Below are 15,034 nucleotides of genomic sequence, written 5' to 3'. Positions count from 1 at the left end.
TACTGTTAAAAATCCTATTATAGTCAAATTGGTACTGTGTAAAATCACTGTCCACTTTCATTTCATTATCCAGGTCCATTACTTCACCAACCGATTTGTTAACTGTGATCTGGTAGTGTTTAGACATAAGGCTGAGTAATTCCAGTCCCTGTTTATTAAACAACTGGATCAATTCTATTGAACCAGTTTCCAGTCCAGTAGGGTATTGCCATGTGCGTAGTCCCTTAGGAATAACGTTTTCCTTAGTACACTCATCAAAATAGTTCATTTCCAACCGCAGTTTTTTTTATTTTAAGAAGCCTGTAATCAAGAGTTTTCAGTTTAGAAATGATGTTGATGCTGGTTGTCCGTGAAATGTATTGCTGCTTTGACTTCTAAGGCTCAGTTGATCACTGAGCCAACTATTAATGTCAGGAACTTCAATAAGCCCTAAGGTAGTTGATGCTTGATGAACAACACACGTCACATGCTGGTTTCTAGTTTCTAAACTGTTAAGGACCATATCATTTTGGCTCAGTAAATTGGTACTATTAATGTCACTCAAAACTGAACTCATACGATTGCCCTCACCTCTTAATGTTGGACTGTTAACCATCGTTGTTGGTCGCTGGGTACTTAACTGGGTAAGGGATTCTACCTGAGTTGTTAAATCTTCCAACTGTTGATTCATCAGACCGATAAGTACAGTAAGGTTTCCCTCATCTTTTGGAGTTGACTGGGATAGTAAATTAGTGAGTGCTTTAGGATCTTCTGTAGCCATAATGACACAAAACAATAAACTCGGTAAAACCCAAAAACTACTACGACAAAAAAAAAGACTAAGAGAGACGCATGGTTTCACTCACAAAATGAATTTAATAAAACACACAAATGTACATAAAGTGCTTTTTATCTAGTAAAATAACTAAACTTCTTCAGATAAAATGCTTTCCAACACACTGTTGTTTAAATCCAATTTCCAAAGACCTTGTGAAAAACATTTCAATTAATCTTGTTAATACAACAAGTATCGTATTCACAAATATTAACCCCTTTATACCCATTCAGTCCAGCAAATAGAAAATTACAAAACCATAAAAGCACAATTTAAAAGACACGACATAAGGCCTACTAAGACTGTAGCTGTAACTAAAAATTACCGTTACTTTAACATACAAAATTGTTCATCTTGTCAAGCTTTTGAGCATCAAAATACATGCTATAGAACAGGTTTTGTTTAAACCTGGGATGTTTTTACATAGGGGGTACCCAAATGTTTTAATAACCCAGTTAGTGGCTGAGCTTCAAACTAAGCGGAGAAGATGTTTTTACACACCTATATTAAACAGAGGAGATATAAGAGTTAATGCTCAAGAGGGACATATTTATGAACATTCGGGTCAACAAGTAGATAACAGGGTAGCAGTTAACAACATTGTACCCCAATTTACCCTCAGTTTCATTACTACATATAGTATCGATGCAGTAGAAATGAAAAGAATACTAGCCAAAAACTGGGATTTATTTACCGCAGACAGAGACATTATGCACAAGGCAGGCGATTACCTAGTGGTTATATTTAAAAGAGGTAGGAATATGAAGAGCCTTTTGGAAACTGGTTCCAATCACCAGTAGGAATCCTGGCATGTACACATGATATATGCAACCAGCATAAACACATGGAAACAGGACAGGTTTTTAGGATAAGGAATAACCCATATTCAACTAAGAATAAATTTAATTGTAATTCTAGATCCATTGTTTACTTGGCTCAATGCCAGTACTACACAGCATTTTACTTCAGTAAGACTGACCGTAAACTTAGGTAATGGGTATATGAATATATTTCTTGTATCAACAGGAGCAAGTTGGACAATGCATTAGCAAGGCATTGTGCAGATTACCCAACCCATAAGTTTAAATTTTTAGCTATTGACCAGGTCCTTTTGGATATTGGGGGGGACCAACTTCTTTACTATTGGAAAGGCTAGAATTGTTATGGCAGCTGAGACTGAATTCCTGCCAATTCCCAGGTTTAAATGAAACCTGTTCTATAGCATGTATTGTGAAGCTCAAAAGCTTGACAAGATGAACAATTTTGTATATGTTAGAGTAATGGTAATTTTTAGTTACAGCTACAGTCTTAGTAGACCTTATAAATTCTTTTAAAGTCTTTTAAATTGTGCTTTTAGGGTTTTGTAATTTTCTATTTGTTGGACTCAATGGGTATAAAGGGATTAATATTTGTAAATACTATTCTTGTTGTATTAACAAGATTAATCAAAATGTTTGTCACATGGTCTTGGAAATTGGATTTAAGCAACAGTGTGTTGGAAAGCATTTTATCTAAAAATGTTTAGTTATTTTACTAGATGAAATGCACTTTATTTACATTTGTTTATTTTATTAAATTCATTGTGTGAGTGAAACCATGCGGACCTCTTAGTCTTTGTTTTGCCGTAGTTGTTTTTGGGTTTTACCATGTTTATTCCTTTAATAAAATGCAGATGAAGCAGGAGGCATTTTGCAGGATAACCTGGGGAGTACAAGAAGGGACTAGATCCACAGTCAGGTCACCAGAAGAGTATAGAAAGGGGTCAGGGCCGCAGCCAGGTTGGCAAGGGGGCATGGAAAGGGAATAGCAACAGCAGGCATACACTATCCAGAACAAGTATCCACATGGAAATGGAGGACAATGCTGCTCTCAGGGAGTAGGGGTCCAACTTAAAATGGACAACAATGTGTTCATGGTTGCTCTGTTCTATTCCGGAGATGGTTAGTTGCTAGCTGTCCCTCCACTTGCTAAAGTGGTCAAAGATCAGTCAAGACATCTACAAAATTCCATTCATTATACACACTCTACACCCACCTACTTGACAGATGACTCCATCCAAATTCACTGCAAAGCAAGAGGCAAACAACCTCCACCACATAAAATCCGTCTAAAAGTCCAAGAGGTCACATCAAGTTTATCACTCAGGCATCATTTTGGTGTCAAAAAAAACAAGGGAACCTGGGCCCATGGTAGATCTCATTGGACTAAACCAGTACATAGTGAAAACACATTTGAATGGTCATAGTAGGAATCATATTTTCCCTTTCTATTGCCAAAAGATTGAAGGTGCTCTTTGGAAATCCAGGGTGACAACTTGTACATCAAAACTATCAGGGAATCTGAAAATGATATTAGCCAATCACTTCCGATTTTGCAGTCTATTTTTTGGTTCCATCACAGCCTTGAGGGTTTTCACCAAGTTTATAGCAGTTGTAGCAGTCCACTGAGGTCACTAGGAACCAAAATCTTCCTTTGTCAAGATGACTGGCTACTTGTTTTCCTTATCAGGGACAGTTCATTCAACAAATGTGGTCTTTGATCTGACTGTTCTATTCCCTGGCATCACAGTGAAATTCTACAAATCTCATAGGTAGTTACTAGTCAGGAAACCATTGAGAAGTCTAATCTGTATTCCCTATTGTCCTAAAGCACTGCATGGTTAAGTGACTTGCTTAGGGTCAAACAGTAAGCAAATGAAGATAAACTTAATCCTCTGTGCTAACTGTAGCTGCCACACACAATTTTCATAGGGTGCACCTTGGATAGCAAAGTCTGCAAAGCCTTTTTACTGGATGGCAGTTTCACTGCTCTACAAACTACAATGATAAAAAAATCAGTTTTCAATCTGGCACAATGGAACAGTGCCTTGAAGTACCAGGATGCATAGCATCCACTATTTACATGGTGTACTGTGGTTACTTACACATGAAACCTCTGCAATGATTTTTATGATATGGAACTGAAACAATTAATCACTCACTTTTCCAGTATATTATTATTAAAGACTTATGGAAGAACCAACTTTTGCAGTAATTACATATGACAAAACTAATAAGGGATAGCCCCTTTCAAATGCTGTAAGACACCTTCATCATTACTAAAGACTTATCTGCTCTAGGGTGGGTGGGTTAGAGTTATAAATACACATCAATGTTCTGGATTTCTGAATGGAACAACTCACTCTGTAGTCTTTCAGAACCTGATTATGAACCTGCATATTCCAATGGCCATGCACACAGAACATTATAGCAGCTGATAGGTACAACATCAGATGAAGGATGACTGGCTCTTTCTGATTTACAGAGAAACAATGATGCTGTAACTGTGAAGCTCTGGGAGTAGATCATATCCAGCTGTTTCTTGCTATTTGCAGTACACATCCTGAGAGAAAACTAAACCTTGGCAGACAGATTTAGCAGAAACCTGTTTTTTTCCTCATGAATGTCAGGAGAATCTTCTGGAGGTGAGACCAACCAATGGAGAGTTTTACACACTTCCACATCAAATGCAAAATGCCATCAGTTCTTCGTTCATCCTTATGCTGACCTAGACAGCAAATGGATTTACTGTCTTAGGCTGTTTATTATGCCTCCATTTCCAAGGACCATCCAGAAGGCAAGAAGGTCACATTTCAAAATGAATTCTAGTAGTCTGTTTTCTGCCATGTCAGGTATGATGCCATTGCAAAGGCCACACATCATAGAAGGTCTTTTCAGATAACTCCATTCAAGGGCTTGCTGACTTACACATCAGGGGCACTTCACTCAGACATCAGTTCTCTCCAGTTATCCATTTGGTTTCTCCAAATCTGAATGTGGCCAAAAATTCATATTATCTCCATAAAATCATAGATGTCTTACCCTCATCATGGAAACCACCCATCAGAAAACTTCATAGGACACATGTAAATGATTTGTATAATGGTTAAACAAGAGTAGTATGAACCCCGGGTCATTCCATTAGGGAAAGATACTGGAGTACCTGGCAGAACTCGTTGACAAAGGCCTCAGTTATACCGCCATAAAAAAATAAATTAATAAAACATTTAATTACAGTCTAAAATTTCCATGCAGGTTTCTAAGTCACATCTCTCACCTTGTTTAAAATCAGTAAAGTATTGTTAAGGGTACCTTCTGTTTAAGACCCACAATCAATGATATGGTCCCTCCTAGCACCTTTACGTAATTTCAGAAAGCCTCACTATGCCATAATTTGAACCAGAAAGAAAAAAAGAAAGAACAAAGTAAGGACCTGAAGTAAGTCATCTTCATGGGCATAGTGTGATAAAGCCCTGACTACAGTTCAGAAGATCCAGGTTCAAGTAGTGTATGGGGCACTTAATGGAGCTGACATCTGGGAGAAGAGTGAAACAGTTTAGTCAGATCATCTTTCCTCAGGGGAAATTGTGAGAGTTTATGCACAGGGTGCATGTTCTCATGGTTGAATCCCCAGTGGAAATCAGGGACCCTACTTGGGTACTGACTTCAATGGGGGCAGAACTGTCTTTAGGGATTATGTCACTAATGGAAGTGAGTGATACTCCAGCATTGACACTCATTGCATGTTGATCCTTAAAAATGTTTCTGGGAATGTACAGTGGGTATAGTGCCACAAAAAAGTATAATCTGAACCATTCCAGTGGCTGCCTGAATAACAGATTTTTTTATGGACACTGGTATTAAATAAGTTACAAATAAATGGGACTATACCATATGAAAGGAAATGAAAGTTCAAAGAGTGTGTTTATTTTGTGGACACGAAGAAACAGCATTTTTTTTAATTCAAAAGAGTTGTGAAACTCTGAAAAACATTTTTTGAGGATTTTATTAAGAATATTAATTACATAATATAGATACTGTATGAATATGATTATGTATGGATATAGGTATAAAAACAAAGAATGTGTGAGAAGGGTAGATAAGAATTTATTTAATGTAATAATGGTTATTTGGAATAAAAGACTGAATTAAATGTTTAATTAGAAATACATTTTGACAGATATATTGCAAAAAGTCAGATTACGGTTGTGGAAAAAGTCAGGGTCAATTATGGAAGAAGAAGAATAAAGATGTTATGAGAAAATGATAAATAGTAAAAAACAGAAATGTGGATTTATATGCCTGTAAATATTTTACAACTATGTAAGCAATGTTTTGTGTCTTGTGTTAAATAAAGGACCCTTACTTTTTGGAGAAGAGGGAGTAAAGTGCTTTCTGGAGCTGCTAGAGGGCACTGGAGGGCTAATACTTCAGTTCTGGGGATCCCATGATGGAGGAGAGTGCAGAAGAGCTTGAGAAAGAAGCAGGACAAAACTTACTGATGAAAGGAGAAGGAGATGAAGTAACTGTTACAGAGTTGGAAAAAGATGGATTGGCGACATTAGTGGAGAGAGAGTATCACAGGAGGAGAAAACTGAGAGACTGGAAGCACAAACACGAACAGCAGCTGGTGAGGGGAAAACAATGGAGGTATTCTCGGCTGATGGATTAGACACTTTTCAGGGTTTACCTCTGCAGCAGGGCTTTTAGTTACAAGAAAGAAGTTATGCAGATTTAGCAAGGCAAGAAAGAATGGAAGAAGGAGTTGAGAGATTACAAATAGTTACATTTTCTCAACAACCACAGAGAAGATGACTAGTGGTAAGAATAAAAAGTAAAAGCAGTGGCAGTTTGAACAGGATATGTCATTATGGATCATCACATTTTCTCATGAGCATTTAACATAAAAGACATGAGAAGATTAATTAATTTGGAAACTGAAAAAAATTGTGAAGTGGCATTTGAAAGCTTAAACTTGCTGGAAAAATGTATGATGGAAGTGGAAAAAGAAATACAGTAGCACCATGGAAAGACCATTTATTTCAGAGCATAGGACTATACCTAAAAAAAAATACATGTGCAATTCCAGATATGGAGCAGAGTGAGTTAAAACTTTTTTATTTCATTATGTAATAAAGTACATGCCATTAAAATGTGTGATGAAAGAAATATATGACTGGGGTTAAGATGTTTCGGCAACAATGGATGTTAAGGGTGGGAAAATTCAACATATTTCAAATACAATAATTGTGAATGGCAAGGGAGGATTTATGTACTAGGGCCAACCCCAACCATATTATTTCTGTGAGGATGAAAGTCACAGTATGAGACTGAAACAGAATGAGGTGACAAACTGTAAGCCTTTTGTAGAAAATGTAAAGAATTTGGACACTCTACTTTGATTGCCTCATATTAGACCCGCGGTGGTGGTGCTGCAGTAGCGCTGTCGCCTCACAGTAAGACGCTGTCCGGTTCGATTATCAGCTAGACCGTCTTCTGCATGGAGACATGCGTGAATGGGCATACCTTCGTTGAAGGTTGTGCATCAGGGCTGGCAAGCCGGTATGTAAAAATCAACTGCCAATCATTAGCGGGCCGGAGTTCCGCTGTGGCGACCCCTAACCGGGAAAAAGCCGAAAGACACAAACTTTGATTGCCTCATATTAGGAAAGGAAAGGGTATATGAAGAAAAAAGTTCAGAAGAAAGACAGACAGGAGAAAATACTGCTACAGAAGATGTATAAAGAGATGGTAGTACAGGGAAGAGAGGAAGGGAATAATGAAGTACTACAGTTCAAAGTGATGTTATTAATATACAGGAAGAGATCAGATTTGTAGTTTTGGAAAGGGAAGACCAAGAAGAGGGAGAAATGGAGACAAAAGTAGAACTAGAACAAGATAGTGAAAAATCATTTTGTGTAAGACTTTGTAGAAAGAATACACGATAAAATTAAAAATAAGATCTGGAAGTAAAACACAGAAAAAAAAGAAACATGAATGTTAGCATTAAATGTGAGTAACATTAGAAATTATATAAGAGTTTTGGTAGTGGTAGAATGGTGTAAAAATACAAACTGGATGTTTATTTACTTATGTGCTTGCTAGATACCACCTATAACAAAGAAAAAACAAAACAAAACAATACAGGCAGTGTGGGGGTTACAAACTGTTTGGTTTGTATAAAATGAGACATTCTGGAAAATGAATTCTTATAAAAATGAAGACATAAGAAGTTTAGATCTAACAAAAGTAATACCCAAAAGTGTAGTGATATGTGATACGAGAATGAGACAAGCATGTAGAAGATTAATAGTGATTAATAAATTTAATAACATGACAGAGCGAAAACTTTAGTTTGAAGCAATAACAAAATTGTATTAGTAAATATGTTAGTAGTGATGGTAGAAAGTTTTACTTGTAACCAGTGGGGAAAAAAATGGAAAAATCATGCAGGATATTAAGATGTTAAGGGAAATAAAAACAAGAAGATTTAAAAGATTTTTAGTTAGGAGGTGTGTGGGGCACAGCCCCCCACATTGGGGGCATAGCCCCCCCATCTGGTACAGTTTTGCCACATAATATAAATCAAAACCAGACATCAGAAAACCAAATTAAGTGGGGGTGGGGGGTGGGCTGCACCCCCCCCCACCTAACTATATATACTAACACCAGGATCGCACTATAGTGGGGAAGTGGGCATATACCTTTGACTTACCGTAGAGTACTACTTGTCAGTGAAATGAGTTTTAGGTGAAATGAACTTCAGGTGATTTGGTCTCAGTTAAATGGTCTTTCACTGAAGTGATACGAATCCATATATATATATATATATATATATATATATATATATTTATTTATATAGATATTTATGTAGCGGTACAGTGCAGGACAGGAAATTTACCCTTTTCCACAATGTAGTGTGATCTTGGAGGTGGTATATTTAATTAGTAATGTATGTGTGTAATTAGTAGTGTGGAAATGTTAAAAAATTATTATTTTTTTTTTATTTTTATTATTTTTTTTAATGTTTGAAGTTCCGAAATACCACATTGTCATACAATTAAATGTCAGGATGGTAAAATCTGAGTATTCACTACACCAAAATTACAAAACATTGAAATTTTAAAATACCAAAAATTACTACATCAAACATTTACTCTCCAACCCTATCGAGTTACAACACCTTAAACAGTAAATTTGTGTCTCCACACTCCAAATCACGCTCAATAACACACCATACACATACATTATAAAACAATAACCTCACAAACCAATGTCAACAAAACTAGCAAAAGATTAAACAATACAAATGTAAAATGGTAGTATCCAGCTAATAAAAGCACTACAGTTATGTAGCCTTTTCCCTTATTCATGCAGGGGGCAAGCTCCCCCTGTACCCTCCCCCAATATGCCAATTCCAGGATTGCATTACCCTGAGAAAAAAAGCAAACTACCAAAAATAAAACTGGCTTACCTTTTAATTACATATAAGTGTACAATTGAACCTATACTAATGAACTCAATGTCTGTCATGTTTTATTTATAGAAGTACGTAAAAACTCTTAAAGGATTGCTATCCTTCCTAAACATATCAGTGCTCAATCTGGTATGATTCAGCAAAGTAACCTCTGACAATATGAAAGTTCAAGATTCTGAAAGTGTGACTTTTAGTAGTTTGACACTGTAGTATTTCCGTTTTGTAACGTAGACCCATACATAGATACGTGAGATAGGTAAATATATGTATATACTGAAAGAAATATCTAATATATATATATGTAGATATATACATATATATATATATATATATATATATATATATATATATACATATATATATATATATAGATATATAAAACTCAAAAAGAAGTGAAAGGGAAGCTTTGTGCGTTGTGGGCCATGCCAAAGGATGAAACTCTTTGATTTATGAAAGCAAGTAAGGGATGGGTAACCATAATATTGGACCCTGACACATATGAAAACAAGATGCTATCTTTATTGAACACTACTGATATCTACAGACATTAGAGAAGGACATGGTGTCAATTTCTAGTTTGCTTAAATTAGAAGTGTATGAAAGATAGAATTACATTCTTTATCACTAGAAACTTGGTGTATTCTATAAATTCAAATGGTAGCTGGATGTAATCCAACATTAATAGTGATCTGAATGTCTTTTTAAGGAACATGTATTTTTAAACTTGTAGGTTCCTGAATTTTCAAATGTATCATGTGGGGATGTTTACTTTGATGTCCTTGGCTGCTGTTAATTATGACAATGGTGTAAATGGCTGGGCATGTTTGTTAAATGGTGTCTGAAGAAGTTTGGGGATTTTAAACCTGACGAAAATGCTTACCAATAAACAGTATTTTACTGGATTTAGCACCTGTGGTTCTCTTCCTTTGCTGCTAATTTTTGCTCTTCACATTAGAGTAAGAAACACATTGAGGGTTGGTTCAATGAAAATGTGTTGGAGGGAAGGGTGCCTAAATCTATGCATGACTACAGTGAGATAAAACTTCTCACTTCTAACAAAGTTTCTGGAATTCCCAAGGTGAATGATCCCCCTCATTGTCTGTTAGTGATAACAAAAAAAATCCAAACTTGAACCTTATGCTAAACTTATGGATTTAGTTTTACAAGAGTTTGTATAGCAGTGTTTTTTCCATTATTGGTACTCTTTGCACATCATAGAAAAAATTGGCTGCAAATGGACATATTAATGTCAGCTGATATAAAATCCTTGTGCACAGTTATAAACCAGGTTGTAGGAACAGACTGGTATGTAATTTGCTTTTAAGTGCCAACATGTACATGGTGACTGAGATTAGACTTTTTGGGGCGTGTATTGACATTGTACTGAAACATAATATTTCTGTTTTAAATATATATATATATATATATATATATATATATATATATATATATACATAACATTTTGAGGAGTTACAGTAGGGGCTTGTGCGTGTGTTTTATTTTTTTTTTAGATTATTTTTGTCTTGGTACATAATTTTCAATAAATGGTGAGCTGAAAAATGACCACTGAAATATTGCAGATAATCCATTGGATAAATACACATTTAAGGAATCCCCTGTGGAGATGTTATATTTGTGCTGCCCTAGAGAAATGAGAATGGCACACTACATTCTGACTCTGTGCTGGATCTGCACAACGTTTTATGCACTGCGCTACTTTTAAGGATCTGATCACTTTGTAGTACCAAAAAGATCAGGAAGAACATTTAACTCTTTTATATTATATATTTTGGGTTTTTTGCTTCTGAAATTATTTCATCTGTGTTGTAGATGGCTTTTGTCGAATATTATTAGAGGATGCGCATATTTCAAAAGCAGACTGTTCAGTTCTTTTCTTCCTATTGTATCGTAAGCATGCATTGTTATTCAGTTTCACGTAGCAGTAACTAGACGCAGACAGGTGTCATGTGCCAAAAGCTATGACTAAGATATTGTGAGGATGGCTTTTTCTGAATATGTCACAGATGATAAAAGCTTAATGATATTACTAGAAAAATTCCTTTATGTATTTCTGTCTAGAAAGAAAACTGAAGGCCAAGGCTCAACTAACAAAATTCTTCTACAGTGACAGAAAGGCTTGTAAATACTTTAAAAGTGGTCATTGTAGCATCCATGTGCCATATCACTAGAGTAACCACAAGTTAACTAGTAATAAGTGGCATTATTTATGTTCTGTTTTTGACCATGCCACTGAGATGGCTGGCCACACCCTTCATTTGATGAAAGTCATTTGCATTATGAGCTGGAATGGGGCTCACAGATATTTACAAGAGGTGCTGAAGTCTGAACATTTATGCCTTAATGTAACATTATGATACTGTTTTAATAGTACCTGCCTGACAATCATGTCAAAATCTACATTTCTTTTAATGAATATAAATTTGTAGCATGATAATTCATGCCTTTTAAAAAAAATAATTTACGCAGCATCGTTACAAGTGATAGACAAGGAAACAGAGAATTACTTAATTGTTCAATTTTTATCATACAGGCAGCCATTCAGAAATGCAGACAAGTGATTTCATCAATATTTTCCACAACTTCAAGTTTCATTGAAACACATGTACTGCCATTCATCCGTGATCAAGGAGGATGGGTAAGTAATACAATTTACTTTGGTATCATTTCCAGTTCTGCATCTGTAGCTTTCACTAAAGGGAGGAGTCACAGGAGTCATGGGAAATACAACATTTTACCAGAAGCTGTGTCGCCAGTATGGCTCTACTGACCTTTTTATGGATGCCAAGGCCTGTAAGTCCCAGAGAGCATCTTAGGGCACCCATCCATTTGTATAAGCTACATTTAAAGGACAGCACAGAGTCACATTGCTTGAATTGCAGGGGGAGTCAATTTCGAGCAAAATGAGATGCCGAGCACAAAACCTAGTTTTTCATTTTGCTTTGTGTGTTACCTGATTTAAATTATTATCTGTTTCTCTAGTATTGGCTACACTATTTGATATATTTTAAAAAGAGGAGGTTATGAATAACAGGGCTCCTGAGGACATGGAAAGCAAAGCACATCTCCCCCAAAGAGCCTGTACCACACAGAATCCAGAGGCAGTGATTTCACCCTTTAGTGATAACTACGATTTTTGAGACCCAAGATACTTTCCGTTAGAAACCTGTTTTTTCTGCTCTGTTCCTATTTTCTTGTTTATAGTCCCATCATAGGCTGTGGTATTAAATATCATTTCCAGATCCAAGCAGACAGCGTGAACAGCATGGTCACTGTCCACCACCTGTTTGTGTTTTCAAAAACGCACATAAGATTTAGCAAGCTTGACCTAATTTTAAAGAATCTGAAGTGTTGCAGGTCTAGCCTGATCAAATTTTCAATGTCCTGGTTTATGAGGTCAGTGGTAATGTGTTCCACTGCTTTACAGATAAGACTAGTAAGATTAATAGGTCTATAGTTTCCTGGATCAGTTTTTTAGCTACCCTTATGGAAGGACATCACCACCAAAGTGCACCATGATTTAGGAACATAACTTGTGGCAAATCTTAGGTATAGGTTGCACAAGTTAAGGAAGGGATCAATAAAAGCCTGTTTGATAATAGTGTTGTAACCCCCTGAAAAGCTGTTTTTGGTGTTAGAAAGTGCTTTAACGATATAAACATTTGAGATAGTGAGAGGGTGATTCAGGTTTGTTTGGAGTGGGGATGAAAGTATCAGGGGGCAAATTTGCAGCAAACACATTTGCTAGTATGTTGGCAATGTCTAAAGGATTTGAATGAGAGCTACCACTACAGGTAAGTTCAGAGCAATGATGTGAATTATTGCATTGTATTCTAACTTAGCTAAGAAATACTGCTAATTAGCATGAGAAGCTAGTCTATGCTCATGGAATGGTTAGCTGGCTTTTATAGCTACTTTGAAGTTTCTTGATGAGGATCATGCTGTTGCATCATTCGTATAAAGGATCAACTGCTAGGTTAGGCTGCAGGATTTGATTTGCAATGAAATAACTGCTTATTATGATAAGCTACATACCCACATTCCCACTCCTGATGTTCATCGTGCATACAGCTGCAGTCATTACAGATGGGTTATCCTGCCCTCAGGCGGGTCCTCAGTCAGCCAAATTCCAAAGTCTAGGTCCAGCGTCGGTTGTCGTCACTTCTTCCCTGACGTCAGTGCGGCAGGGGTATAAAAGAGGCAGCCGACACCATCTTCTTCAGTCTTTCTTGCCGCGCGGTGCCCGAAGCAGAAGCAGTTAGCAAGTGCCGGTCGGCCAGCTCCTGAGATTTATGAAAATATTTCAGCCGAAGTCTTCTTGAAAGCTAATTACCCCGTTGGGGAAACTTTTCTTGCCTCAGACCAATGTCAGACAAAGTTAATAATTGCATTTCATGTGGGAAGCAAATACCGCATAAGTATTTCCACTCTTTCTGTATACCTTGCTTAGGCCCAGACCACGATGTCTTGGCCTGCCATTTTTGTGCTAGATTCAACAAGCACACTATTAAGCGCTGGGCGGAGTTCACCCTTCACTATTTTGGTAAAACATTTAATTACATTATGTCATCGGATACTCCGACTCCAGTTTTGAGTAAAAGACGCAAAGATAAGGACTGACATACGAGGCCCGCACCGACTACTGACACCACGCTAAGGCCGACTACCGGTTCTCCGGTTCCCAGCGAGGCGCCTACGCAGCCCCTGAGTACTGATGACACTACATTACCGGTGTCTTCAGTACCCGAGGTCGCAGGCTCCTCGGCCCCATTCCTACTGCAGATACCGATGCCACTCTTGGCGGGGAAACTCAGAGTTTAGACAGGCCTGCCATTTCTCAAGGTGTCTTCAGGCCTTCCTCCTTCTCTATTAAAGCTTTCACTAAATCTAAAGCAGCCATGAAAACCAAAAAACAGGGACCTCAGACCCCCTCTCAAGGCCCCATGCCTAAAAAACAGATGCTCAAAATGGCTGAGGATTTGATTACTCTTATCAGGGGTTCTCAACCCCCCTCTGACAAAAGGCCCAGATTAGAGGAAGACTACCCTTCCTCAGATCAAGCCTCTATTACCTCTGAACATTCTGAGGACCAGGATTATGCCTATTCTCCTTTCGAAGACTCTGATGCAGAGGAGTCTATTCCCTCGGTCTCCCCCCCCCCCTGAGGACTACTCTTTTGGGGAAACCCTACATACATTGAGGGAACACTTTCACTGGGAAGGCCAAGATTACTCAGATTCCAAGAAAAGGCTCAGGGATATTTTTTTTTGCTCCCCCAGCATAGGCGCCTGGCTATCCCTCCTGTTTAAGATATATTGGATGATGTGTACACAGAAGCCAGCCTTAATCCAGATTCTTTGCCTCCAGCTCCTGTTAAACCAGACAGGTATTACCGGGTTCCTGATTCTCACCAGTTCCTATATAAAAGCCATACTGCTGACCCCGAAACTATTTCACAGGGTCCCAAGGGAATTAAGGCCTCTACTGCTAAAAACCCATTACCTTCAGAGAGAGATTCCAGAGCTTTAGAAAGATGGGGGAAAAAGGTGTACACCCCGGCCACTTTAACCATGAGGGCATTAAACTGTCAGTTTCATATGTTAAAGTATCAACAGTTTTTGATATCTCACCTGAAAAGCAAGATGACACAACCAGAACAACCAGATTTAAAAGAGTTGCAGGATTTGTTGCATGGTGCAGAGCAAGTGGGTAAACATACCTTGCAGTGTAGTTTTGATGCTTTACAGGCCTCATGCAGAGTTGCTGTTACGGAGTCTGTTATACGTAGGCGTGCTTGGCTCAAAGAGCAAGCCTTACCAGATCATGTCAAAGCTAAATTATTAGATGCACCTCTTCAAAAAGATGTATTGTTTGGTGTTAAAGCTGAGGAGGTTCTAAAGAAAATGG

General features: G+C 37.5%; 1 protein-coding gene across 1 annotated transcript in view; it reads left to right on the top strand.

The window, feature by feature from the left end:
- LOC122811046 (apoptosis regulator BAX-like) overlaps positions 1 to 15,034 on the top strand; it is a 302,247-nt gene that overhangs the window by 229,441 nt on the left and 57,772 nt on the right. The window contains exon 5 of the mRNA XM_044082583.1: positions 11,661 to 11,765. Within this exon, the coding sequence (XP_043938518.1) occupies positions 11,661 to 11,765 (105 nt within the window). The remainder of the gene's footprint in view (positions 1 to 11,660; positions 11,766 to 15,034) is intronic.

Source organism: Protopterus annectens, chromosome 9.part0 (assembly GCF_019279795.1).
Source record: "Protopterus annectens isolate FY-2018-M chromosome 9.part0, PAN1.0, whole genome shotgun sequence".
In the NCBI taxonomy this organism is placed as follows: domain Eukaryota; kingdom Metazoa; phylum Chordata; order Ceratodontiformes; family Protopteridae; genus Protopterus; species Protopterus annectens.
Note: the sequence above shows the minus strand (reverse complement) of the source record. Positions and strands in the feature narration are given on the sequence as shown.